The 27,775-nt window shown below is 36.0% G+C and overlaps 1 protein-coding gene across 1 annotated transcript in view; it reads left to right on the plus strand.

Moving 5' to 3' along the window:
* The window catches only part of LOC306882571 (adhesion G protein-coupled receptor B3-like), a 108,022-nt gene that overhangs the window by 60,933 nt on the left and 19,314 nt on the right, over positions 1 to 27,775 (plus strand). The window contains exons 3-4 of the mRNA XM_079437293.1: positions 22,881 to 23,042; positions 26,156 to 26,320. Of these exons, the coding sequence (XP_079293419.1) occupies positions 22,881 to 23,042; positions 26,156 to 26,320 (327 nt within the window). The remainder of the gene's footprint in view (positions 1 to 22,880; positions 23,043 to 26,155; positions 26,321 to 27,775) is intronic.

The raw sequence follows: 27,775 nt of genomic DNA on the forward strand, positions 1-27,775 counted from the left end.
GAGTCACTTTGTTTTTGTCCATAAACCTATGGATACACACGCACGCACACACACACACACACATACACACACACACTCCTGGAATATCTGTACTGTTAACATAGCAATAGCAAATCTAAGTAACCCTTCTAGGCAAACAGACTTATATGTTGTTACGTCTGTGATAATATCTGTTGCTTATTGCAACACACGACACTATTCACATAGTATTCGTTTTCAGTTTCAGTTGCATGTATTAACATAAGTCTGATTTCATGTAGGCCTACTGGTTTGGTTGAGATTGGAGTATCTGTCATTTTTATTGAATAGATATTTCACTAAAACAATGATAATTCTGTCATCATTTATTCACACTCATGTTGTTGTAAAACTGTAGGACTTTCTGTGTTCTGTGGAACACCAAAGAATTATTGTTTGAATGTGGGTGTTAGGGAAGGTCACATGCTCTGAATGCATCATAAAACACATTGTAATCAACATATGCACTGATTTCTGAAGGATCATGTGACATTGAAGACTAGAGTTATGGCTGCTGAAAACTCAGCTTTGCCATCACAGGAATAATTTACACATTAAAATATATTAAAACAGAAAAACATTAGTTTAGAATATTATGAACTTTAGAGTATTTTTGATCGAAAAACTACAGTAGTTTACAGTGATTTAATTCTGCAAATGGAATGGGATACCAATCATACTCCAACCAGGTGTTATTTCACTGAGAAAGTTTGGCAAAAAGGTCAAATTCCATAATGAAGGTGCAGCAGGCAGCGTAACAGCAGATTCATCCTTAGTTATGGTATTCAACGAAGGTCAAAATAAATTAGAACTTTTGTAAAAAAAATAATATGCTGCAATCACAGACATCCCTCTCTGGGTGGGATTCAGTTTATCAGAAGATGACATCGGTGAATGCTAACAGACTGGTATTTTACAATTGAGCAACTTCTGAAAGTTCACATCACAGACAGTTTACGTCAACCTCATATTTAGCTGTCTTTCTTCCAGAAGTTACAGATTCTATTTTATCAGTAACGCCATTAATAAGAAACAAAGTATTTTAACGAAACTGGTCGTTTTTGTTTCAAAATGATATCAATTTAATATTTTCACCTCTTTCTGTTCTCAATTGATGAAGATGTTTATTTATTTTCTAATGAAAGTAATGATCTGAATAACATGCTGTGAATCATGCTGTTTTTCATTTTGCTTTTTTAATTGCTGCAAAGATTGAATATGATTCCATTGTTTCTAGGGGTAATAATCTTAATAGCTCTAATGATAACTCACCATTATTTTCTTTTATCTAAATAAATATTAACCGAAACATGGCACAGACAATCAGAGTGGAATATAATCTGGAAAATTAGAGAAACCTTTCTTAATGGCATGACAAAATAATACAGTTTTACAAAAATCTAGTTAAAAAACTTTTTGCCATTATAATGAGCATTGCATTATTAAAGTTAAAAATGCAAGCTATAATTGACTCATAGCCAGCAATTAGGATGAGTGTAAGAATATTCAAAGTTTATATACTGTCGGTCGAAAGTTATTAATTGGAATAATTTAGAATATAGATGTTTTAATGTTTTTGAAAGAAGTGTCTTGTAGTTATCAATATTTGATCAAAAATACAATAAATATTATTACATTTTAAAGAAACGTTTTCTATTTTAATATATTTTAAATGAATTTTCAGCAGCCATTACTTCAGCCTTCAGTGTCTCATGATCCTTTTAGAAATATTGAATATACTGATTTTATGTAAGTAAGATTTAAATAAAAAAACAGAAGAAATAAATACTTATATCGAGCAAGGAGACATTACATGTTTCAAAAGGTATCTCATTCAATTTTTTTTTACTTTATATTTGTCAAAGAATCATGGACAAAAGTATTCCACAAATATATTAAGCAGAAATATATATATATATATATGTTTTCAACATTGATAATAATAAGAAAACCATTTTAGTGACCTTTTTATGTCCTTAAGTGTGATATTGTCCGCTCTAATGAATTTGCATCTGTACATTATGGGCAGGGAGGCTCTCACAGCTGTCTTCCCAATGTTCTTTGCCCTTTGTCTCTAGCGTCTCTTTGAATTATGGATTGAGTAAAGCATATTTGCCTTAACATGAGCTTTATCAATGAGCCAAGCTGAGTCTGGCACTGGACATCTTCCTCATGGCTGCCTCGTTCATATGAAAAACATGTTTTCTTTGACTGCTAGATCAAGAACGGTGGTCAGCGATTGTTGAATTTGCCGGTGTAATGCAGGTGACAGGAGCAGCACTGCAGTGGGAATATGAGTTATGGGAGTTCCATCAGTCAGGGTACTTTAGGAATTGTGCTCTTATTATAGTGTGTGGCCATTACAGAGGCCTTTATTCTGAGTGCACAAGCCGGTCCATTAAATGGGGGCTTTCTGTCTGTCCATTCTGTAGGCGCTCTTTCTAATGGCTGCTTTTTAAGATCTGTACATCCATGCTCATAACTCAAAGCCACAAGGGATGTTTGTCTACATTAAACGTGGAAAAAAAAATGTGGCATGTTTTTCACATGACAGATGCAGCTCTTGGCATGGACACTTTGGTCTTGGCAGTGGCCATTAAGGAATATTAAGGGCTTGAAATGGTTGATTTGCTGGTGGCTTATGCCAAGTTCCTGCAGCCTGTCCCTTGAAGTCTGTGACGTTACAGTGCATATTCAATCACAAGATCAGTTCCGTGCTGGAAAACCAAGAACTTGTTATTAATTCTCTAAAGCGTTTATTTGTTTAATGTCAGATAAACCTACCCACTGTAGAGTTATACTTTCTTCCAATAGGGTGAGAAAAATACACAATAATACAATATATTATGCTTTTGAATTTATTAAAAGTTTATTTGGTCTTCTTTTAAGGATATTTAGATATTTTTAGTTACACTAAATGTAAACTAAAATTCTAAAGTTATTACGATTTTTCTTAATTATTACTTTTACTCAGCAATGACAAATAAAGGAACTTTTTATTCATAAAAATAAATCTAAAAATAAAAGAAAGTATCATAAAAATACTTAAGCAGTGCAACTGTTGCCAGCATTGAAAAGTTATTTTAAATTGCAATAATATTTAACAGTATTAATGTTTTACTATATTTTTGATCAAATAAATGCAGCCTTGGTGGGTATAAGAGAATTCTTTTCAAAAACATAAAAAAACTAACCTCAAACTATTGAACAGTGTATATTTATTGAGATTTCATAATATAAAAACAGTAAACAAATTAATTAAATAAATAAGTGGGAATACGACAGATATTGTGTCCTCAATGTTAACTCTAGTATTTATTTATTTATTTATTTATGCTATGTTACTATTTTTTTATTTTCTGTTTCTGTCAAAATATTATACATTTATATTTAGGCATTTAGCATTCAAGTTACATTGCATTCAAGTTACAGTTTCACATTTTATCAGATCTTGCTTTCCCTAGGAATCAAACCCATGATCTTGGCGTTGCTAGCGCCATGCGCTACCATTTGAGCTATAGGAAAGCCCATCATTATATTCATCAGACAAAATGGAGTGGCTTATTTCTCCCATTTAGTGAAAGGATAACAGCCATGGTGTCGAGGTAATTGAGGCATCAGTGGTTCAGAGTTTAGTGGATAAAGACACTTGCTAATGTGTGTTAACGAATTTGTGTTCATGATATACTGATTCACATCATAGGAAGCTAGGTAGTGGAATGAGACACAGCCTGAAAATTATCCCTCATCAGTGTCGACTGGAGTTATGCAGGTTGGGCAGCCGACCAGCAATTATGCATGGACTATTTGCTATATCGATTATAAATTAAGTAGTAATCAGCTCGTACATTAAATGATTCATGCACACTTAACTCTTGTTCACTAGTTGTGCAGATAAAAATTACACCTATCAAATATATATGCATCTTTTGGTATCTTGTTCTTTTGATCTAGACAGTAGTGCAATATCTTCATCCAATGATTCAACAGCAAGCTTAAATAATGCAGAGAGAGAGATTGAAAGCTCTGTCTTGTTTTGTTGAACTATGATAAAGGGCATGGTATATTTTAGCAGATTTTCATGCATTCAGTGTTTTCAGAGCTCAAAATCACTTAAAGCCTTCATTTGCTGTGCAAAATAGTCACTCAGCTGATCAGATTCTGTGCGAGGTTCAGAAACTGCAGGTCACATTTGTGGATGCTCTCGCAGACTGTTACCCACAATGCACCATTTTGCTTAGCAGTAGCTAAAAGACGAGAAAATATGTTGTGCGACATTTGCAAACAAGAGAGGTGAGCATTTTGTGAGAGAACGAGAACATCAAGTGAACAAAGCTGTGAAACCTGAGATTGCATAGCCCAAAAATGTGAACAATTAAAATATAGCTGTCTTCATAAATATTAGCCTAGCTTATAACTAAGAATTGACATCATGACAGCATATCTTCTGTAGTTTGTAGATTATATAGCTACTTATTAACAGTGACAAATTTATGATTTGTAGACCTGGAATACATTGTGAAATGTCCACCAAATGAATACATGTAAATGCTAAAGAAAACATAACTTTATTGACTTTGCATAGGATACGTTTTACTCCGTGACCATAAAATGTCTATTAAAATATTTGGAGCATTTGAAGTGGAATCGTATTTGACGAATGCTAAGTGAAATGAACCTATTATGAATTTCTTGTTACATAAGAGATCATTTATGCTTCTCTCACGCATAATCTTCTTAACATCCAGCTCTTTTGCGATCACTACCATTAGCAAGCTGATCTTGCAAGCTCAGTCATTGCTCAACATCAATAAACTGCCTGAGCACAATGCATGCACCTTTCACAAACAGAAAAACAGTTCAGTACGGTCCAGTAATAACAGATCTCATTTGATTTTATCTATAAAACTGCAGCTTGAATAGTGGAAAAACATATTAATGGATGGAGATATGTGACCGCAATTATGAGCAACGCACAGACCTGTTGTTAAAGCTGTGTTATCCATACTTTCTGAAGGTGTTTTATTTTTTTATGAAATACCAACTTTTAATAGAATCCTTTGTTAATGTGATTCTATGGCACAGATTAGTATTTCGATGAAAACTAGTCTCTGAGAATTCACAGACTAGATAATGGTATCATGACATTTAAACATAATCCCAAGCAGTTGCCTGGGCTCCGGATCTATTCAGCCGCTTTAATGCTTCCATTGCACTTTCATGAGCTTCGTCTATAATAAATCTGGCTGATTTATTTTGTGTGAATGTTTTAGGCACCTAAGTGAGGAAAAATGAAAATACTGAAAGCTGCGTATTTGCGCTGCAGCTTATTGCCTCATTGACGTGCATTAGGCTGTAAGTACTGGTGGGCTGCATTCAAATGCACTTGTTTATTTAGTCAGAAAAACAGAATCGGGCCACGGCTCTCCCAGGCAGCCTGTGACGGAACTGCCATTGGGCGGTCTGAACTGTGTGTGGGTGTGTGGATATTCAAGATCATGTAGGCCTATGTGCATCTCTCTCGGCAACAGGGCTTCTTCAGCAGCACTGCATTGACAACATGAGAGTGCCATCTAGGTGCTGTATGTGGTACGGGCAGATGAGATCATTGTGAATTTTTTAGCAGGCTTGGATCTCTGAACGGACTACAGACTGAACAATGTTTTGAATTCATTTTTATCTTTTTCTTTTTTTATTGATTGATGTCTGCAGTTATTATTTTTTAAAATGATTGATTTCTACCCCAAACTAAACAATACCTTTGGCCTTTTTTAAAATAATATTTGCCTTATTTTTTTTCCTTTTGAATTTCATTCTTTTTTATGTATTAGTTTTATTTATTCCTCTTTTATGCTAGCCAACACAAACTGCACATTACTATATATATACATTTTAAAGGTATTTTTTCTTTCTTTTTTTAACTGACAGATAACAGTCTTTTTTACATACAGTACATTCAGATGCTGGTAAATAGCTGATAAAAGCTTGTGATCACCTTTAATGAATACATAATTGATCTATGCATAATTATATGTATATTTATTAACATATATCTATTTATTTGGACAGAAAACATGTTTTTAACTATTTATTTTATGTATTAGATTTTAATTTCTTATGCTGTATTTCAAGGAGAACAAGCACTTTTAAGGGGGAGATTCTCGCTGTGTCCAAAATTGAATACTTCCCTACTACAGTAGATAGTATGCAAAAAACAGTACAGCAATAGAGTAGGACACATCCGAATTCATAGTATTTGAAAAACTGTAGGCAAAAGGTTTTAACACTTCCTTGAAGTGTGCATTCGATTGATGCTTTTTTATCCCATGATGCCACGGGAGAGGATTTGTAAATAGCAGTTAGTAAGTTGGTAGGTCACATGACAACATGGTGGATGTAGTAAATCTGAATTTCTTATTCCATACTTATAAGTACTTTTTAACAGTTGCGAAGTGCACATTCAAATGTGGTACATGCTTAGACAGTATGCAATTTCAGATGCACCATTTAAGCACCATGAATTTTATTGACATTACTAATTCTTACACAAATGCATCAACACTCCAACACATCAACACTACAGAAGCACAGATGAGTGAGTTTGGAGCATGTTTTTCTGCCTCCCTGCTGAGATTGTGTGTGTGACTTTTTGGTCATGAGTGATATAAAAATGATTTTGCTGTAAGCTGAGCATGGGACATACTCAGACCTGATATTGGAAATGTAAAATCAGTGAGCTATGAAACAGGGCCTATCTTTTATGTCACTCCAGCCAAAATCATTATAATGCCCAGTGTGCTGTATAAAATCTGAGTTAAGGGGAATGCGTCATTCTGTAAAAAGAGGCTTTAACAATTACATGCTTGATTCACCAGATTATGCTGATAATACACTCCTCTGAAATCGACGTTACCCGTAACACGGCTTTCATCATCCAAACAAAACAACATTTTGGTACAGCCAGAGCTCTTTGCAATCAACTCCATCCCTTTCTCTGTGAAGCCTGACAACTGTGAGCCATCTCGGATTGATTATGCCATCGTGCTTCAAAGCGTATGCCAAAGTGCACCCAACTTACACAGAAAGGTTGAGATGTGGCTTTTCATTGCTTTAAAGTGGGGAACTTTTTGCCGTTGCGTGGAACCCCTTTACGAGCCGCATGCTGGACGGAGTTATGTGATGAGATGACTAGCCCAGATCAGGGTTGTTGGAGACTGGGGTGGGCAAGAAAGAGGAGACTCATTTCATGCAAGGTTACACACATCAGTCAGTCAGACAGTCTACTTCCTTGACTATCAGAGCACTCAAGCAGCATGTTTCACTTCTGGAGAGATAGTAAGATAAAGTTCTGCCTAAAGTGTCAGCTGTGTGTGAAGTGGGTTAGAGGATTACTGAACACTTCACTTAAAGGGATAGTTCACCTACACACGGAAATACTGTCATTTACTCACCCCACATATGATTTTCTTTCTTCTGTGGAACAGAAATGTTATATTCTAGCTGCTATTTTCTTTGTAAGTGAAAGAGGATTGAATTGGTCAAGCTCTGAAATGTATCATAAAAAAGTAGTACTTTTAACAATTTATACACTGTATTCCAAGCCTTCTGAAGGCGTATGATAGCTTTATGTGAAAAAAGTTGTCATTCACTGAAAGTCTTCTGCTGACATGCCATTTTTAGTCCATGCAGTTCTGAATTGTAGTCTATTTCAGAGCTTCGGTGGAGGAAAATAGCTTCAAGAGCATTCTTCAAAAATTCCATTTTGTGTCAAGTATATTAAACAGTTTTTCAATAACATGAGGGTGTTATTAATTTTTTGGTTTTATTTTTTTTTTTATATTTGGGAAAGTTTAAAAAAACAACAACAACATTTATTTGAAATGTCTTTAATGTCACTTTTGATCAATTACATTCTTACTGAGCCCAAACTCTTGAACGGAAGGCTAGTGGAAGCAGGTAAATAAACTTTTATTGTAAATATATTTAGGCCTATAATTCTTTCAATAACAAAAATGATTGACTTTGAATTATTGGCGATTTTACACACAATTATTTGAAATCCATTTGAGACTGCATACAGAGCTGGGTAGATTACTTAAAAATTGTAATCCGTTACTGATTCCAAATTACATGACAAAAATTGTAGTTAGTAACACAATTAATACCATTACACATTTTAGGTAATATAATAAGACTACTTTTTGATTACTTTTAGATTACTTTTGACCTAACTCGTTTATCACCTAACTTGTTTGACCTAACTTTAAACAGGATAATATTGTACTGTATTGACATAAAATACAAAAAGTAAGAAATATATTCCGTTCGCTGTAATTAACAACATGAGGTTCATTAAACATTACAATTACATCAAGGTTTCCCAAACTGGGGTTCGTAAATAAACTGCAGGGTGTTTGTTAATGAGTTTAATGAAAAGCTAATAATTAATTAAATCATAAAAATAAGTCGTTTTAAAATAACAGCAATCACAATACAACAATTACCAAAAAAAATTTATATTTGTTGACCTGCATGTAATATGACCATTAACCAACGTCAGAGAACCGTGAATATGCAAATTTGATACTTAATTAAAATGTTTATTTTAAATATATTAAGTGAAAGATGTTCAGATGACAAAAAAGGTTTGGGAATGCCAATAAGAAATCATGTGAATTTGTGCATTTACCTGTAAAAGGGTTTGAAAAACTTGAAGACTATCTGAAGGAATAAACAGTAGGCTATTTTTGAAAGTAAGTGACATTTAAAAGATAAAAAAGAGGAATTAGGGAGAATCAATAAAATATGAATAATTTATTGCTATTGTGTGAATAATATGTAATCAAAAAGTAACTGTAGTCTGATTACAAGTATTTCAAAATTGTATGTAATGTAATTGCAAGTAATACATTTTTGGAATCTGATTATGTAATCCAGATTACAATCAGTTATTACCCAGCTCTGACTGCATATGTTATATTGTTTGACCTATAAAGCATTATACTTTACGTATTTTATTTAGGACGTGGTCTAATAAGGCAGCTTCCTATGTAGGCGGAAGGCAGCTTTCTAGGTTTTGGAAGCAAGCCTGAGTGTGAATCTGTCCTTTAAAAGACTATTTCAAAAGTCTGTGTGCTTGGAGGAAACCGTGTGTCAGTGTTATATTGAAACAATACGAGGACGCAGGGTTTGTTGACTGGCAGGCCATTTGTCATTTGAACCTCATGATTTCTCTCACCTCCCTCCTCGACAGAAGGTCTGCGATCTGTGCCCATATGCTTTATTACTGTTATTATCATTGGCTGAATGAAATATTCACATGATAAGCTGAACGTAATGGATCATTGCGTGACGCTCCCTTAGACTGCAATTAATACTACTCGTTTTGCTGCTTTTTTTTTTTTTGTAATTGGCCTGTAGTGAAATATTCTTGATATTGACGCCTTGAGAAATCTTTTGAGCAACCATGAATCTCATCTCCTCGCCGCAGCAGTTTTGTAACGATTGTATTTCAGCTCGCTTATTTGTCTTAAATCCCCGTGTCCCCAGCATGGAGCATCAGCTCTATACAGCAAGCATTTAGGCTGAATTGAATGTGATTGCCAACAGCGAGAGCAGTGGGCGGACAGTTCCAGTCGGAAAAAAATGTCCTCCCACCTTATGCTGTAACCCTTTCGAAAACAATCGCTGAGTTATTTTGAAAAAAAGCTTTTCCACTTAAATCAAGGCCGAGCACAATTGCTCACCGCAAAAGAGTCCTGAAATCTTTCAGAAACTTTGAAAGTACAGTATAATGTATGATGACGAGTGAAGGAAAATGTGCAGACCTGTTTCTGAAATAGCCATTCTCGTCATGATTCATTGGCCATTAAGTAATTCCAGGTGCATTCTGGGTTAACCAGTCAAAAGTGCGCCCTGAAAATGAGGTTTGTTTCTGTCTGTGGTGGTGGTGGTTCCACGGTGCGAGATTTGTGACGGGGTGGGAGGGTAAATTGCTTGTCTTGAAAGAACTGAAAGTGATGTACGAGGCACAGCTTTGAAAGGTTCTTTAAGGCGTTGATAAATCTCTGTCTTCCCATCTGGCTGCTTTTAATCTGAGTTAGATGCTGGAGCACGAACGTTTCCCTTTTCTCCGCGTTGACAGGCCGGTTTACGTGAGAGTCGGTGAGTACTGCCTCGCATTCACTGCGGTAGACAAAACGGTTCCTTTAGAGAGAGGTTTATTTTTGCGGTAGGACATTAAAAATAGATAAACCTATAAGAAAGACGTACAACCCAGACAGTGGGCAATCAGTTGTATTTTCTGACGGGGAAAAGGTTTGATTATGCACAAGGCCACCGGCACAAGCCAAGAATTCATTTCAGCAAAATTTTAAGGCACCTATCAGCACTTTCTGAATTGCTGACACTTAGGGAAATCCCTCCTAGTATAAAACAGCAAAGTTTACATCACCAAAAGGTTTTTTTTTTTCAATTACACTAGAAAGAAGCTACAACTTTTATGACTATCCCCCTCAAACACCAACATCAAACAGTTGTTGTGTTTTAAATAAACCCTGTTTTCATATGTTTCCATATGGATTTGTCAAGTCTTGTTTAAGCAGTCTGGTGCAATTTTCCAACAAACCCTGATGTATTCTGACAAATTGAATAAATGTAACTAAATGAATCGCATGTATCAGCTCTCACAGTTCTTCAACCTCCTCCTTTGTTAGGCACTTACCGTAGAGGCATTTGAAATGTTGGTTTGAAACGTTTGTCGGAGCTAACCCTAACCTTATTAGCAGTCTAATGATGTAAAATAGAAGCCACTGCTTTTTGAATGGAAACTTCAATGACAATGGCCATGTCTCACACCTCCCCCTCAAGCCTGACACTCTTTGAGAAACACCTACTTTGAGAGCTGCGTGTGATGTGTGTAGTAGTGATAGCGCTGAAGTTGCCCACTGGTTTTGCTCAATTATGTTGGCATGCTCACATGCATTATTAAATATTATCCTGTTGGAACTTCAGAAGGAAAATTTGGTAATATTTCCCTCACCTCCTCTCTACATTAAGTAATGTGTGCAGTAATAACAGTACCACTGTACAACTCCATCAAATTACTATTTTATTTTTATTTTATTTTAAACAATGTATCTGATTTGGTTACTTTTTGTTTTGGACACCATTTTTAGGTTTTCTGACAATATTGTTATTATGTTTTATTTTATTGTAAGTGTACCTGATTCAGTCTTATTAAATTATATTTTGTACACATGCATTTTATGTTTTAACTATTTAATTTTATTATTTTATTTTACATGTATTTGATTTGGTTAATTTTGTTTTGAACACCATTTTTAGATTTTCCTGACAATGATTTTTGTTTTGTTTTATTGAAAGTGTACCTGATTCAGTCATATTAAATTATATTTTGTACACATATTTTAGGTTTTCTAAAAAAAAAAAAAATATTTCATTTTATTTTTTTATTTTTTTTTCATCTTTTATGGTGTACCTGAATCGTCATATTCAGTTATATTTTGGACTCAAATTTTTCAGATTTTCTGTTTCTTTTCTTGTATTTTTTATTTATTTTATTTAATTTTTATTTTTTTTTACAGTGTATCTCGGAGTTCTCGATGGTGTTGAGCTGGCTATGATTTTCATGTTCCCCATATGAAAAAAAACACAGTACTAGAGATTTGTGTTTCACTTGTGTTGTTAAGTATCGACTTTTATCTCTGATGTTTCCTCTGTAATTTCTTCAGACAATTCAAAGCTGAAACAAATGAGACCAGGAGGCCACAGAACAAAAAAAAAATTACACTCTAAAAAATGATGGGTAAATATCGGACAGAACACATGCTGGGTTGTTTTTAACCAACAGTTGGGTTAAATGTTTAACCCAACCTTCTGGGCAGTAATCCAACCGCTGGGTAAAAACAACTCAATCGCTGGCTACGTCCATATTTTACCCAGCGCTGGGTTATATGTAAGCCAGCATTTTTTAGAGTGTATAGAGCTATAAAAACCATGTGGTATAGTTTACCATAAATTGGTGAAAATAATGTGACTATTGATATGTATTTCAACAAACATCTCCATTTGCTCTCAATTTAATCTCGTTATCTCATTGTTCCCTGGGAGAGACAATTCAGATATTAAATAGATTTTTTTTTCTTTTTCATGGGAAATTGTACGCTTATTTCTCTCATCCAGAGAAATCATGAATTTTAACGACTACGGCTACCCTCTTCTCACAGTAAATCAACATAACAGCTGCGAGATAAAATCATAATTATGAAAAGAACACTGAGTTACAGAGTCCAAGATCAAATTCAGACTTGTATTGTTGTCAAGTGTATTATGCATAAATTTGTCTTAGTACAAGAACAAGTCATGTAGCCACGTCTGCGCTGTCACTGTTTGTAGCTGTAACCATATTGTCAGTAAATATTTCATAGAATAATGGACTTCATTGAATTTCACAAGGTCCTGTTTATGCCTCCGGTCTGCCGTTAAGCACCTCTTGCCCTAGGAAAACCATTCACGAGCGTATTCTCAATAGCAAGAGCTTTTGGTGTGTTTTGCAAGATTACAGGGTGCAGAAGCAACCTTTTGAAACATCCAACCGACACTCTCCCTCTCTCTGGATCATTATCTTGTGTGAACATTCATCACTTCCCTCATTTTATGCAGGATTTCAACATCATCATAATTTAAAAGGCTTTCTGTGCTTTGAATATGTATGTTTCGCCTTCATGTATGACACTGGGAATGGATCTCGAAGCCTTTATGCATGGATCTTTTTCATGTTCTTTTCTCTTCATTTTTCCATCGGGTCTCCTGCTTGCTTTTCTCTCCCCACCTCATCCACTTTCTCTCATTCTGGGTGTTTGGATAGAACGGCATCTCTTCTTTTTGTGTGTGTGTCAGAACAAGCCTACATATAATTTAGCTGCTCTTTAGCCACGGCACAGTAAGCGAGCTGGAGTCTGAATCACTCAGGGTGAATCCCTTTAGACAGCATGTCCCCTATTTTCAAGTCATTGTCAGAGTAAAGAGCAGAACCATTCATTCCCATCTAGTGTGGATAGAGGGCCAGCACATAGATAGCTGTCTGCTTGGACTGTAATAAAGATAGCATGGATGCTATCTATCATGAGTAGCTACTTTTGAAGACGGCACAAAATTCTTGCTGTTCCAGCATCAGAAGCTGAACATTTGGGCTGAGCTTAATGCCTCTGGTTCATGTTTGATCACCACAGCTGCTGTGGGCCACTGGCTTTGTTCTGAACCTTCGATGGAACAAAGGACAGTAGTAGCTGCAGCTGAGTTTTCTTGAACCATAAATCAAGCGAGGACTGTTTCTTTTTTTCTTTTTTTTTCTTTTTTTTTGTGGCCCTGCATCATCTCACAGGATGTTTTTTCTTGGTAGTTCAAGACCTCGAAAGCTTTGCACTTCTGTATATCAAGGCAAAAGCAGCACACAGGTTGCACCAAACAAGCATAAAAAAATAAAGAGCCATGTAAGCAATAACTGTGCTAAAGGTGTAATGATGTTTGTTTCTTTAACTATTGGCACTTATATCTCAAGCTCTTGATTTTTATTAAAGGTGACATATCATGAAAATCTGACTTTTCCAGGTTTTAAGTGCTATAATCAGGTCCCCAGTGCATCTACCAACCAAGGAAACATGAAAAAGATTAACCCAGGGCCTTTTTCTGCAAGCTTCTGAAAAAACGAGCGCGTCTGATTTCGCTCCCTTGGTGACGTGGCAAAGGGATCTCATTATAATATTACCTCCCCTTAATCTGTAAGTTTCCAACCACGGCTCCATCATTTTGATTTCGTAAGCGACAGCGGTGTACCAGTTCTAATGCCATGGCGAAAGTTTGAGCAAAACATGTTAACTGTTCTGCCTTTGGCTGCACAGATGAGCACAGAACACTATTTAGTGCCAGCCTCAGAGGAGACGAGAGCAGTGGATTTATTGATTTATTTACTGTTTGCTGCTGCCACACAGATCATGCGATTTATTTCCCAGCTGTTTACCTTCACAGACTTAACTGACTGTTTTGTAACTTGTGTGTTTTTAACGTAAACTTGTGTGTGAATGAGAACTTAGTTTACTCACATGCTGTGACAGCAGCTTTCTGTCCGTGTGCGCTCAGAAAACCGTATGTCTAAAGTTTAAACTCATATGGTTTAAAACGCATGATTTCAGCACGATAAACATGATAATCAGAACCAAAACAGATATTTTTAGCAGGTACGAGCTGAAATGGTGCTGCTCTATTCTGGAAAGGGGGCGGGAGCAGCAGCTCATTTGGATTTAAAGAAACAGGCACGAGAATCAGAGTATTCACATTTATTAATTTAGCTGACGCTTTTATCCAAACCGACTTACAATTGCTATATATGTCAGAGGTCGCACGCCTCTGGAGCAACTAGGTGGTTAAGTGTCTTGCTCAGGGACACATTGGTGTCTCACAGTGGATTCGAACCCAAGTCTCTCACACCAAAGGCATGTGTCTTATCCACTGCGCCATCACATGATCTGTGGGGTATTTTGAGCTGAAACCTCACAGATACATTCTGGAGACACCAGAGACTTATATTACATATTGTAAAAAGGGGCAAAATATGTCTCCTTTAAAACTAGTAGTATTAAAATATATTTTTTCAAACAAAAATAATCTCCATGAGCCAAACAAACGTTATTGTTTATTTATTTATTTGTGAGTGAAAATGCATATTATATTTTCCCAAAACATGACTGTCCTTTTATAATCCAACAATGTTGCACCAGTTTTTGCTTTTCATATTTTTAAAGTTATTCGAAAGTTATACTTGGTTACCAAGGAGACAGCAGTGTCAGTAAAGAACATCTTGAGATGAAATATGATAAATTTGAGGTGTGAAGACAAAGGCAAAGCAAAGTAAATATCACTTGTGAACAGATTTTTTTTACTATGTGTTATTTGTAGTGAAGCTGTAATTTTGACAAATCATGCAAAAAGTGTGACAAAAAAGCTTTTTAGGATGCATAGAACACTAGTTACGAAATTCTTAGTGAGACAAAGCATTAACAGTTTAATTTTTTTTAAAGTAATCTCCAACACAAAATGAGCGGTGGCTCTGTGGGAAGGCAAAAAAAGACAAAATTCTTCAATGACACATTTACACTGTTACTACACAAAATAAATAAACTAGTGAGAATGTGAAAATTATGGTTTTTAGAGAGCCATTTTGACGGGGTCAGAAGGTCACCATATTTGTAGTGAACAGTTCTGTCTAACAGATGGACTCTCTCAGAGCAAAGGTCTCATGCGCGGTCACACCGACTAAAGAGCTCCGTATTGTTCACAGTGTTCTTCACACTTCAAACCTCACAGCTGCCTTGATTACAGCTTTCAGCAGTACCTTTTGTTCAGTGATTTTTGGGACGTGTTTGATGAGCTCTTCATCAGTTAGATGATATTTGTGGTTTAAGCTCTGTGATTTTGACCCCTGACCTCTGCTGCGCTCACTGTAAACTCACAAAAATGTTACAAATCTGTCCTCACTTGATTTCCAAACAGATACATATTATGAATCTTTATAATCCTTGGTAACACTTTATTTTAAGGTGTCCTTGTTACTCGTTACATGTACTTACTATTATAACTCTAAATGTAGAATTACACTGTAACAAGGACACCTTAAAATAAAGTGTAACCTAATCTTTAAATTGTATGGCAGTACTCATAGGCAATACATGAAGTCACGTGGTCTGGAAAATTCAGTCATAATGTAGATCTTGTAATCTGTTAATTGAAATGAGTTAAAAATAAATTAAATATGTCAATATAACTGCAACACAGCTCTCAATCCTAATGATTAATAATGCATGTAGGCCTTTATTTATTTGTGCATGTGATTTAGTGAATTTAGTGAAAGAGTGTTTACATTAAATTACAAGCTCTATTAAAATACTGCTAATCATCCACATAAGTGATATTTGCTATATGTGAATGACTATTAGCATCATTTACTTGACATTTCACTGACTTATAACTGTTTGCTGACGGAAAGCAAAATACCATGGATCTACACCAATGAATCCCTTTTTTAAATAGTTATTTTAACTTGTTTTTTAAATTTTCTTCCCCTCTCTTTCTCTGACTCACTGTTGCCATGGAAACATTCTAATGTAGAAGTGATGCTAAAGGATTCATTAGGTCTGTAGAGAGTTTGTTATTCTTCCATTGAACAATTGAGACTTAATCAATGTAGCCTGATATAGCTTACTGTCTCTAATGGGAACGTCTCTTTCTGACGACATGGATGCATTCTCTCTGATACCGAAGTATATTGCTTGTGTCCCAAAAGATATTTTGTCATCTCTGCTGAAAAGACCAGTATAAACCAGACAGGCTTGTTTTTGTTGTGGTTTGTGTTGTCGATACTGCTCTCGCTGGAGAACCGTGGAAGTTAATAAGCTAATTAATGAGAGCACCAGCAATCCCAAAGTATATACAGACGACCATACTGGTCTTTTCAGCTGGGAAAGTGAAGATTACAGCTTTCAAAGGTACAAAGCATCCTGGTGTTAAAGGGACAGTTCTCTCAAAAATGAAAATCGTCATGATTTACTCACACTTATTTCGTTCCAAACCTTGTGAAACACAAAAGAGGATATTTTGAAGGGTCCAGAATAGTAATGGGAACCATTGATTTTCATTGCATGTTCCACAGAAGAAAGAAAGTCAGGTTTGGAAAGAGATGAGGATAAATGAATGATGACATAACGTTTAGATGAGCTATTCCCTTAAGAGCTATTTTCAATTTCCTATTTTATTAAAAAATTATAGTTATGTTTGCTATGAAATATTTGAAAAATTCTAGTCCGCAGCCACCTGAATAAAATCAAAAACCAAAAAGTATTCATCAAATCTCTTAATTCATCAGTGTGTAAACATGAATCTGACCAAATCATTTAGTAACATTTGAGATTGTATATTGTTATTAATATGCTTCTTTATTTGTTTAGTGACTAATTTCACATTCTCATATTAAAGTAATGCTTCACCCAAAAATGAAATGCTCTCATCTTTTACTCATGCGCTTCCCTTGTTGCACCCAGTGACATCAGAAGGTGTCATATTTGATTTGAGAGCTATCATAGGTTATGTTTTTTTCAGTGAGAAATTACTCAAATTTAAGTCTTTCCTTCACACAAAGCTATATATCGCCCAGGACCACTTTTATGTTACTTTTATGATTTCTTTTTTTTTTTCATTTCAGAGCTTGACAGCACAGCAATGCTGGCATTCATTAAATTTTAACCTTTTGTGTTCCACAGATTAAGAAGAAAGAGTCATATGAGTTTAGAATAAATTCACCAAAAAGGAAAATTTGCTGAAAAATCCAAGATGTAGATGAGTTAGTTTCCTCATCGGAACAGATTTGAAGAAATTTAACATTACGTAATTACGTTAACATTCTGCAGTGAATGGGTGCCGTCAGAATGAAAGTCCAAACAGCTGATAAAAACATCTCAATAATCCAATCCATCAGTTAATTTCTTGTGAGGTAAAAAGCTGTGTGTTTGTGAAAAACACATCCATCATTAAGGCTTATTAACAAAATACGAGTCTATAATCCATAAAAACGCTTCCTCCAGTGAAAAAGTCCATTCAGTGTTGTCCTCTCACATCAAAATCCACGCACATATTTGCTTTGGACTGTTTTCATTTGTTAACAGTGCTTGATCTGTGTATATTTCTTTCCTTAAGATGACTTTTTCACTGGAGAAAGTTGTATAATGGATAGAGGATTTGTATTTTAGCCGAAAGCAATGGTTTGAAGTTAAAATCATCTTATTGATGGATTTATTATAAACGCACAGCTTTTTGCTTCACAAGATGTTAATTGATATACTGGAGTCATGCAGAGTATTGTGCTGTTTTATCCGCTCTTTGAGGATCAGCTGTTTGTCAGGCATTCACTGCAGAGGATCCATTAGAGAGCAAGTGATGTAATGCTAAATTACTCCAAATCTATTCCAATGAAGAATCAAACTCAAACTTTTTTCAGCAACATTTTCAGCAAAATTTCATTTTTGGGTGAACATACCAGGACGGAAGTAGAAAAATGTATACAATTCCTTATTTATTATCCATACACACATTCCCAATTGTAACATCTTCAAATGCAGTTCCAGTGTGGCATTGTGTCAGAGAAATAAAAATGTGTTGCTTGAGGACAGCCCCTTGCCACACACACTAACAATGTTTATGTGACTTATGTTGCAGTGTGACATTGCTATAATTTATACAGTATGTTATGTTCTGTGGGCATGGACGAGGCAGTGCTTTGAATTTGTTTGCTCTTTTTTTTAAGTTGTACTGGAGAAAGCAGAAAGGGAGTGGGGAAATGCTCTGGGCCCACCTGGGTCAAGGACAGAGCCATAAACATGTGTATGACCAAATGGCTCTTGCAGCCGCAGGCCTTCCATAACTGCATTATACTCAGTGCAGCTTTTAAATACACAGCCTTTCACCTCAAACCTTTGCCTTCTCGCTGTTGTAACATCAAGGTTTCTGTTCTTCTGGTGTTAAAGTTGAAGTAAAAGACATCATGCCTTCTTTTACCTCTCACATCAATGAAGTAATTCCCAATTAGCAATGGAAGCATGGCTGTGTCTTAACTCCATCTATGAAATATGCATTGAAAACAAGACTGCATCCCCCTAAAGATGTTTCATACATGGATTGAGACAAGTAAAAATAGAAGGAAGTTTCAAAAAGCAAGTCATAGAGGGGAAACAATTACACTCGCAGCGAGGACACTGTATTTGTTTCTGACAAAACAGATTGAATGAATTAATTGATTACGATAAGAACAAAGAGGAATTAGCCATATTGTTGTGCTGAAAAGAGTGTAATTAATCCAAAACGAGTGATACACAGTTTAGCATACAATTGCGAGATAATTCATCTTTTGATATTCTGTTAGATACAACGGCGCATAATTCCTTTACTAATTCTGGGTCTTAACTAACTAATTATTCCAAAAGCCTGGATCTGTTGCAGGCACTGTGGATCAATCTAGCATGTCCATGACACCCCCCTTCCCTCGCCACCCCCCCTTCCTTCCTCTGTGGCTTTCCAATGGCTTACACATTTTCCTTTCTTTTTTTTTATCCTTTCTTTTTTGTTTGTTTTTGGGAGGGGAGGGGGTGGAGGTTAATTCAACGTCTTGTTAAAAAGCCAATGTAGGCTGATTTTGCATGTGTTTCTATGTGTCATAGCTGTGCTTCTAAGCTCAATTAATACTCCCAGCTCACCGTTCTGTGCACTGTTCTTTGCTTAAGGCTAAAGCTAAAAGACAAGAGTGACAAGTTAAATAAAGCTGTCCATGTGTGATATACTTTTATTTTGTTTTAAAGCCATTTACTGCGAGCCACCTCTACGTTCCAGAATTGTGCTAAGCTCTTTTTTTCCCCTTTCTCTCTCTCTTTCTGAAGATTTTGTATCAAAGCCTAGTTTTCATGAACCTCTATTCTGTCCCTAGAATATGGAATGATCGGAGAACATACTGTAAAAAGTCAGCGGCCAAGATCAGTACATGACACAAAGGGCCTACAGGAGCGAGATGAATCTGCTAAATTTATGGCACAAACTGGTAATACAATAGTTATGCTTCTTTCCTTTCCTATGTAAACTAAACTTAATTTTCATCTTAAGTCACTTGCATGCTATCTTCTGTACTGCACCTTTAAGTGACAATGTTTATTTATCATATTTATTTTTTGTCCCTCTTCCACTTGGTTAATACGTTGAGGAAAACCAACAGAATTGGCCATTTCTACAAACTGACACCATACTCAATTGGGCTTCTGGTTTCTATGTTTTTGACAGTTTTGATGACTTTTTTAAGCACTAAAAGCATTAAATATAACCCAGACTTGAGATTAATTACATGACAATTAAATGGTTAATGGTTAAACATTTGTGGTTATCCAGCTGTTTAGAGATGAAATAACCCTGATATATTACCTTTTAAAGTGCCAAAAAACAAGGCCTGTAGAAACCTGAAGATGTTTCTCTTTCTTTTCCTTTGCTTTAATTTCCCTGTTTTTCTTTTTTTGATTTTATTTGTTTCCTGCATGAACTCTATATGATCTGTAGCTATAATGGGGAGGGACGTTAAGCAGCCATCTTACTTTGTTTTAAGTTTTGCACCTTTTTGTATATTTGTGACATTTGTGTAGCACTTAATATCGTTTAAGTTGCAAATCATTGTGCATTCTAAACCTTAACAACCTTGTTTCCATTCCAATCGGCCTTTTGTGTGTTTATTTATTTCCATTTATAAAAGAAATTCTGAACAGAATGTCATTCATCCTGCATTTAGTTTCTCATTTTCAGATTTTCTGAGTTGTTGTACCACTTCATCCAGAGTTGATCCACCTTTAAATCTAATCTAATCGCTGAGAATGGCAGAGGAAATTGTCCGTATGTACCCAAGGTCATTGCCAGTAGAATCTCTGGAAGTTAGCACAAACAAACCATTCTTGAGTGTACAAGCAACCAAAACGTTGCATACATTTTGAGCATATACACCTAAGTGATTTAATCCTCGTTTTAACGAGACTTGATTTAAAAAAACAAAAAAAAAGCATAATGATATTAATTATTTGTTGATTAAAATAAAAACAAATATAAATATAATATCAAATTAAGTTCAAGTTTAAGTTAAACTTTTTCCTTTGCATACTATCCCTTTATTCAGCATCACATGGCAATTGGATTGTTATATTGTGGATATTGATAACATGTGCTTTCAGGGAGACTTCCTTATTAAATGCTTATTAAATGTTTGGCAGTGTCAAATTCTCTGAAAATCAAATGTCTGATTAGTGCTTGGTCTGGCCATGCAATTGCTCATTGGGAATTACAGGCGATCCAGAGTGCAGTATTTAGTGAACAGATATAAAACACAAAGCTAAGGTCTATGTGTTTGCCAGAAAGCAGCCTATGCTTTTAAACCAACAATTATAACAACTTTATTTAGCAATCATATATTCTAATGCCAGCAAAGAATGCCAGTGATTGAATTGACATTAAAGTTGGTAAATCATAATGTTTCCAGCTCAGAACCATAATCAGATGGAACTTCTAACAGCTTTGATTGTTTGGATTCAACATAGACAGTTCTTCCATCAAGTGATTCTCAAATGTATCCAGTGCTACTGAAAATTGCTGTGATCTGCTGAATATTCTGGGGGAAACGCAAGCCATCCCCTTTTTTCTTGACAATCTCCAATTCTAATTGATTTCGCTTCAAAGAGACAAGAAGCTTTAGCATAAATCCAGGAGATCTGAGATCTAAAAGAGTGAAGCGCAGACTAGACCGAGGGCTAGAGGTCTGTTCTTCTGTGCAGCTGTAGTTAGTAGAAAACTAACTCTCATTAAAGATCATTCTCTAACTTTTAGAAGCCATGTTGCATGCATTCTGCATAGTTTATCATATTTTATATATTTCATCTATTAGTTTTGTTTGCCTTTTTCCTTTCAGTTTATTTCATCTAATTGGTTGCATGCATGATTTTAAAATATAAATATGAAGTTAAACCTTAGTATTTGTTAGGATGCTAATATAATAAAAGCTCCCATTATGATATATATTTTGTGGCCACACAGTAAAATGGATATGATCCTGCTTTGAAGATGCATAAATGTATTAATCATTCATAAATCAGGATTTTGAAGGTTTTTATTGTGATCTGTCAATGTAATCTTTCAATATATTTGTAGATTGTATTATATTTAACGCCAGTATCATATATGGGCCATACCAGGACAGGCTTGCTCATTTGTGCACCTGGAAATCTTCCTTCCTGCAGAGTTTAGCTGTCTGAAACCAAAGCTAGATGTCTTGCCTCCCAGTCAGCGATTTAACAGACAGCATGTCCGTATGAAGGTACTTCCTAAGGAAACCGGTTTGAAACCACACCATAATGTCATGTCTAATGATCTAGAACAAATTCAAATGCTTATTTCTCAGATGAAATGGAATCATAAGTTAAGTTTTAAACTCTATCACCAATAAATTATAAAATATATTTATAAACTAAACTTTAAATTGCTCTGTCAGTCATAATTTTTATACTTTAAGCAACCCCCACACAGATGATCGTGAGAAATAATTAGGGACAGTTCACCCAAAACTGTAAATTCTGTCCCTCATGTCATGTCAAACCTGAATGACTTTCTTCTGTAAAACTTAAAAGAAGATATTTTGAAAAATGCCTGTTATTTATTGTTTTGTCCATACAGTGAAATTCAGTAATATCAAGCGTTGTTCTAAAATGCATTTCATGGACAAATCGGCTGAAACATTCTTTAAAATATAAGAAAGTCATAAAGATTTGAAATGACATGACGGTGGGTAAATGATGTCTCATTTTTGAGTGAACTATTCAGACTATTTCTGATTAAATGAAAACTTAGTAGGCATTATGTTAGCATTTTTCCAGTTTTGGACGCAGCTTAGCTGCAACTCTAACCAAACTCATCTAAACCAAACTTATTTGCGAGTTTGCACATTTAAACTCTGCAGAAAAATAGATCTCTATGAGCAGGACCGGGCGTTTCTGCTCCGGGACAACTGAGCCCTGAAAGTTATTCAGGCATGATCATATCCAATATACTGTATAAGATGCTCCTTTTGAGCTTGTTCCAATTGCTCTTGGAGCCTTTAAGATTTACTGTGGCTTCTTAGTGTGTAACTTAGTGAGGCCCCTGCTGCTCCTACTGGCTCCACCCCCTCGGGGTGTCACATGACCATATTACTGCTTTTAACTGGTGTCACCCTTCTCCTACAGGTGACCCTGGTGCTGAGGAGTGGTCCCAGTGGAGCTCTTGCTCAGTTACATGCGGTCAAGGGTCGCAGGTGCGAACAAGAACATGTGTCTCACCTTACGGATCACACTGCAGCGGCCCTTTAAGAGAATCCAGGGTGTGCAATAACACTGCCCCCTGCCCAGGTAGTGTTAGTCACAGACACTGGACTGTCCTTCAGAATCTGTATTTTTCATCATTCAGGGCAAGAAAATTGCTGTCATCATTTGTTGATTTGCTTTCATTGCTTCATATTACAGTTGTTATGTTAAATGTATTATTATTATTATTTTCATAATTATTAGTGATCTTTGTGTCTGCTCTGATTTTTCCAGTTGTGTATTTGGTCATTCATCTTGTCATGTGTTGGTTTTATGTTGCTCATTCAGTTTTCTCTTTCTTTTGTCACTCTTTGCATGTTCCTCTACTCAATGTATGACTTAGCCGAGAGTTTTATACAATTCCAACACAAGCCTTAATCAAACATAAAGCGAAACTTGTCAGAAGAGTGTTTGTTGGTGCATGCAGAAGAAAAATGTAGAAGAAAGGGAAAAAAGACTAATCTATCCCCCTGTGGGCATAAAAGTGGCCTGAATTACCCTCTTGTTTTAAAATCTTTAATTACTGGAGGTATCGACCCTTAATTCATCATTTTCGGAGGTGCCATCTTAATGGAGTTGGGCTCCATGATACTTCAGCACCATTGAACTTGCTGTCACCGGCTAACCGAATTTTTATTTCAAGTAAAAGGGCGTGAAAAGAGGCTTGTTTATTTTCCCTTCATCACAAGCTCTGAAAATGCAGTTCAGCTCTTTTAGGACTTTTGGTATTGGTAAATTAATGCTGTTTACATGTTACCTCAGCAGCATTGAACTTGTGTCACAAGCTAACTGGATTTTTATTTTAAGTAAAAGGGCATGAAATGAGACTTGTTTTGTTTACACCATTAGCTCTAAAAATGTCAATTCAGCTCTTTTAAGACTTTTTATATGGCTAAATCAATGTGGTTTACACAGCGTTATAGATATACAGCCTTTCCCTATGCTATGAAAAATATACAGGCATATCTCACTGACACATACAGTATGCTATCATAGTTTCACATAGTGAAATCATTATTGTTAGCTTTAATAATTTGGTTTATATTCAGCAATCTTTGACTATGCTATATAAAAAATAACTAAGACACTAAAACGGCTATAAAATTTCACTTTTTGATTACAGTCAAGGGAAAGATTTATGTATGTTGCTAATGAACTTTCCTGTACATAAATTTAAGCAACATTAATGGAGCTGCTTTGCATCCAAGATTAAAAATGGTGTTCACATTTGCCATTGAGTGCAGAATTTTTTAACCAACTGAAAAAAGCTTTTCAGATCAGTTTTGTATTGGAAAAGGCTTGGAGGCACATATAAATGACAAAAAGCTAGACCAGAGCTTAAGGGATTGGAAATAAGACCACCATGTCTCTTGAATGCTCAAATAAAACCATTTATTCCCCCTCTGGACTAGCTTGGACAGCAGCCTAATTGAGTACAACATTGCTTTTCTTTTGAGGGCAACCCTTATTTGCATCATTTTACTGTGTTATGCGGCAAAATAAAAGCATTAGGGGAATAAGTTATGTACTAGTACACAAGGCTTTCACACGTATGTGTTTTATTATTTGGGAAAATTTATATATTCCGCTGAATATATGAGGAGTTCAAAATAAAGACGTAACTCATCCCAGCTAATCCACGTTCCCCTATGGACATCTTTTGAGACAAATCAAACAGTGCACTGGTTTTATGAGGGGTTGAAAAATGGGACAATTTATTTGAAATGTCTCAACAGTTTTTTTTTTTCAGTTTTGTTTTTTTACATTGAATATCAAGTGGCGACCCAACACAATACATGAAAGTGAGCAAAAATGTCCTTAAAGGAAAGCACTTTGATATAGTAAAATAAACCAAGATAATGAATTGGAAATTGCCTAAATGTATTGTTGTCTTGGGTAGTTTTGTTATTGGTTTTCATTGATGAGTGGATGTCAAAAAACCTGACCATGTTGGCATCCACCTAACTTTAAGATTTTTTACTTTTTTTAATTAATTATTTTTGTTATGCTCACATAGGCTGCATTTATTGATTAAAAAACCAGTAAACTCAGTAATATTGTGAAATATTATTGGAATTAAAAATAAATGTTTTCTGTCATAATATTTTTGAATGTATTTAAATTTTGTGATGACAAAGCTGAATTTTCAATAGCAATTTCTCCAGTCTTCAGTGTCACATGCTCCCTCAGAAATCATTCTAATATGCTTATTACACATGTGACATGTGTTATCAATGTAATATGTTTGTGCATACCAAAAATATCATCTTTGCCAGATACTCTTTCAAAAAAAAAAAAATAATAATAATTTTGAATGGAAGTGTAGCTATCTTCAAATAAATTTGCACAAAAATACTGTAGAACTGGATGTACAGGCTTTTTAGACAACAAAAACATACTTTTTATGAGCCTATTTATTTTTCTATTCCAAATGCACAATTATATAGTTAGTATTTTGAAAACCCATTTTCACAACGCACTATTAAGTAACAAGAATGACATATGTTTGGTGGCATCATCTTTTATCTCCTTATAGATGATAGTCCAACAGCAAGTAAAAAAGCTTCCTGTTAATGGCAGTCATTGAGCTGGTTTTTGCAAGGGCCGGCTTTCCATGAGTGCTTAAACGAGAGTTTGTTTTTAATTAATGCTCTTTGAGTGGGATTGGAGTTTTCATTATACAGTAAGAGCATTAGAGAGGGGGATTTGACGTTTGGAGGGGAAACGGTGCCCAGCAGTCTTGACACTGATGACTGGATTAAGCCCCAGTAAGTGCGCGTGCAGAACGCACACCTGGGACTTTGATAAGTACGCTAAGAGAGCTGAGACAAATTCAGTGCGGCTGCAGCAGCCCTCCTGGCACGTCTTTCATCACACTAAGACAAAAGAATGTCATCAGCTGTGGTGCTCGGGATGGGGGTGGAGTGGTATTGGATTGGGAAAGGTAAATTGTAGAGAAAAGGGGAAATGATGCAGTTGTTTTGATTCATTGCGGCTGTGTAACAGCTGTTGATAAACAGGCTAGCTGAGTCGGTGCTGGAGGTGTTTCACTGCTGCATTTGAATGAGGCTGTGTGTGGGTGTGTGTGTGTGTGTGTGTGTGTGTGTGCGTGCCGTGAGCAGTGTGTATGTGTCTTAACTCTTGTCCTCTGTTGGCAGTGCACGGTGTGTGGGAAGAGTGGTCTCCGTGGAGCCTCTGCTCTTTCACCTGTGGGAGGGGTCATCGCACCCGCACTCGGATGTGCACTCCACCCCAGCACGGAGGAAGAGCGTGTGAGGGACCCGAGACCCAGAGCAAACTCTGCAACATTGCCCTCTGCCCAGGTCTGTGTGCTTCAGATGCACTGCTTTCTCCCATCCTCACATCTCATCTCAACTCATCCTGTCTCATCTTGCCTTACCTTATCTGTTCTCTTGTTTTTTTTTCTCCTCGTCTCTAACTTTCTGTTCCATTCTGTTTTGTTCCCTTCTATTCTATCGTATAAACTGTGCTCTCTTCTAATCTCATTTTGTCTCATCTTGTCTGTGCTCTTCTTTTCTCATCTTGCATCTTCTCATCTCTTCTTGTCTTATATCATCTGTGTTCTTCTCCTGTTATCTTATTTTGCTTCTCCTGTTCTGTTTTCTTGTCTTCTCTTCTCTTTCATGTCTCATTTGTGCTCTTCTCTTCTCATCTCATTTTGACTCATATTCTCTGTGCTTGTCGTTTCTTTTTTCATCTCATATCTTCTAATCTCTTCTTCAGTTCTCTTCTCCTCTATTATCTCCTTTTGTTTCACCTCTTCTCTTCTCTTCTCTTCTCTTCTCTTCTCTTCTCTTCTCTTCTCTTCTCTTCTCTTCTCTAATTCTTTTGTTTCCTATACTTATCTCTTATCGCATCATCTCATCTATTCTCTTGTCTCAAATCTTTTCTAGCCTTGTTTCTTCTCCTCTTGTCTTTCCTTTGTCTTCTCTTTTTTTCTCATTTCGTCTCTCTTCTCTACTGAGTCATTCACTCTCTTTTCCGAATCCGATGCCTCCGTGTGTCCCCTGAGCCTCTTGCTTTTCTAGCCATTCTCTAACCATAATCAATTTTGTTGTAAATTGAAGACCACTCCACTAATTTGGATGCGGTTGTGAGCCACGGTCCTCTGAGAATGATTTGGTGAATTTAGACCTGACCTGGAAGCCCCTCAATGTTTGATCCCATCTATAAAGAATCAAAGCTCATCTCACATGGAGGTGGCTCTGGGGAGTAAGCAGCAGCTGCCAGCGGTGGAACATTACAGGATCAATTACGGAATAGTTTATTACGTGGGACAGAGAGGGAATGGATGCGCTCACAAGGCTTCTTTGCATGTTGAAAGCAGCCACATGTGGCATGCAATAAAACCCGCAAGGCTGAAAGAAACATCGTTTTAGACTTAACCTACTATAGAGCTGAAGTAAAAATCACACAAGCACAATTGCCTGTGAATGATAGCCACTTAGAGTTTCTATACACTGTAGATGGGTAAGTAGTGTAACATATTGTCTAATCTTGGTTAGCTTTGTTGGTCTCATGCTTTAAAAGTCTCGTCCTATTCAGCAAAAAAAGAAGCAATTAGCCCCTCTTTACACCTCTGTGTTGTGTTTTATAGCATCAGCTCACCCAGAGCTTGTGCTGTTGCCAAATTCTGGCTTGCATATTTTGGTTTGAGGCTTTTAAAGTTGACCTCAGAGCTCACGTTTGATGAAAAGCCTCCACCGTTTTCAACAAATTTCTTCTGGATTGAGACTGGAACACATCACAAGACCAGA

Source organism: Barbus barbus, assembly GCF_936440315.1.
Source record: "Barbus barbus genome assembly, chromosome: 16".
In the NCBI taxonomy this organism is placed as follows: Eukaryota; Metazoa; Chordata; class Actinopteri; order Cypriniformes; family Cyprinidae; genus Barbus; species Barbus barbus.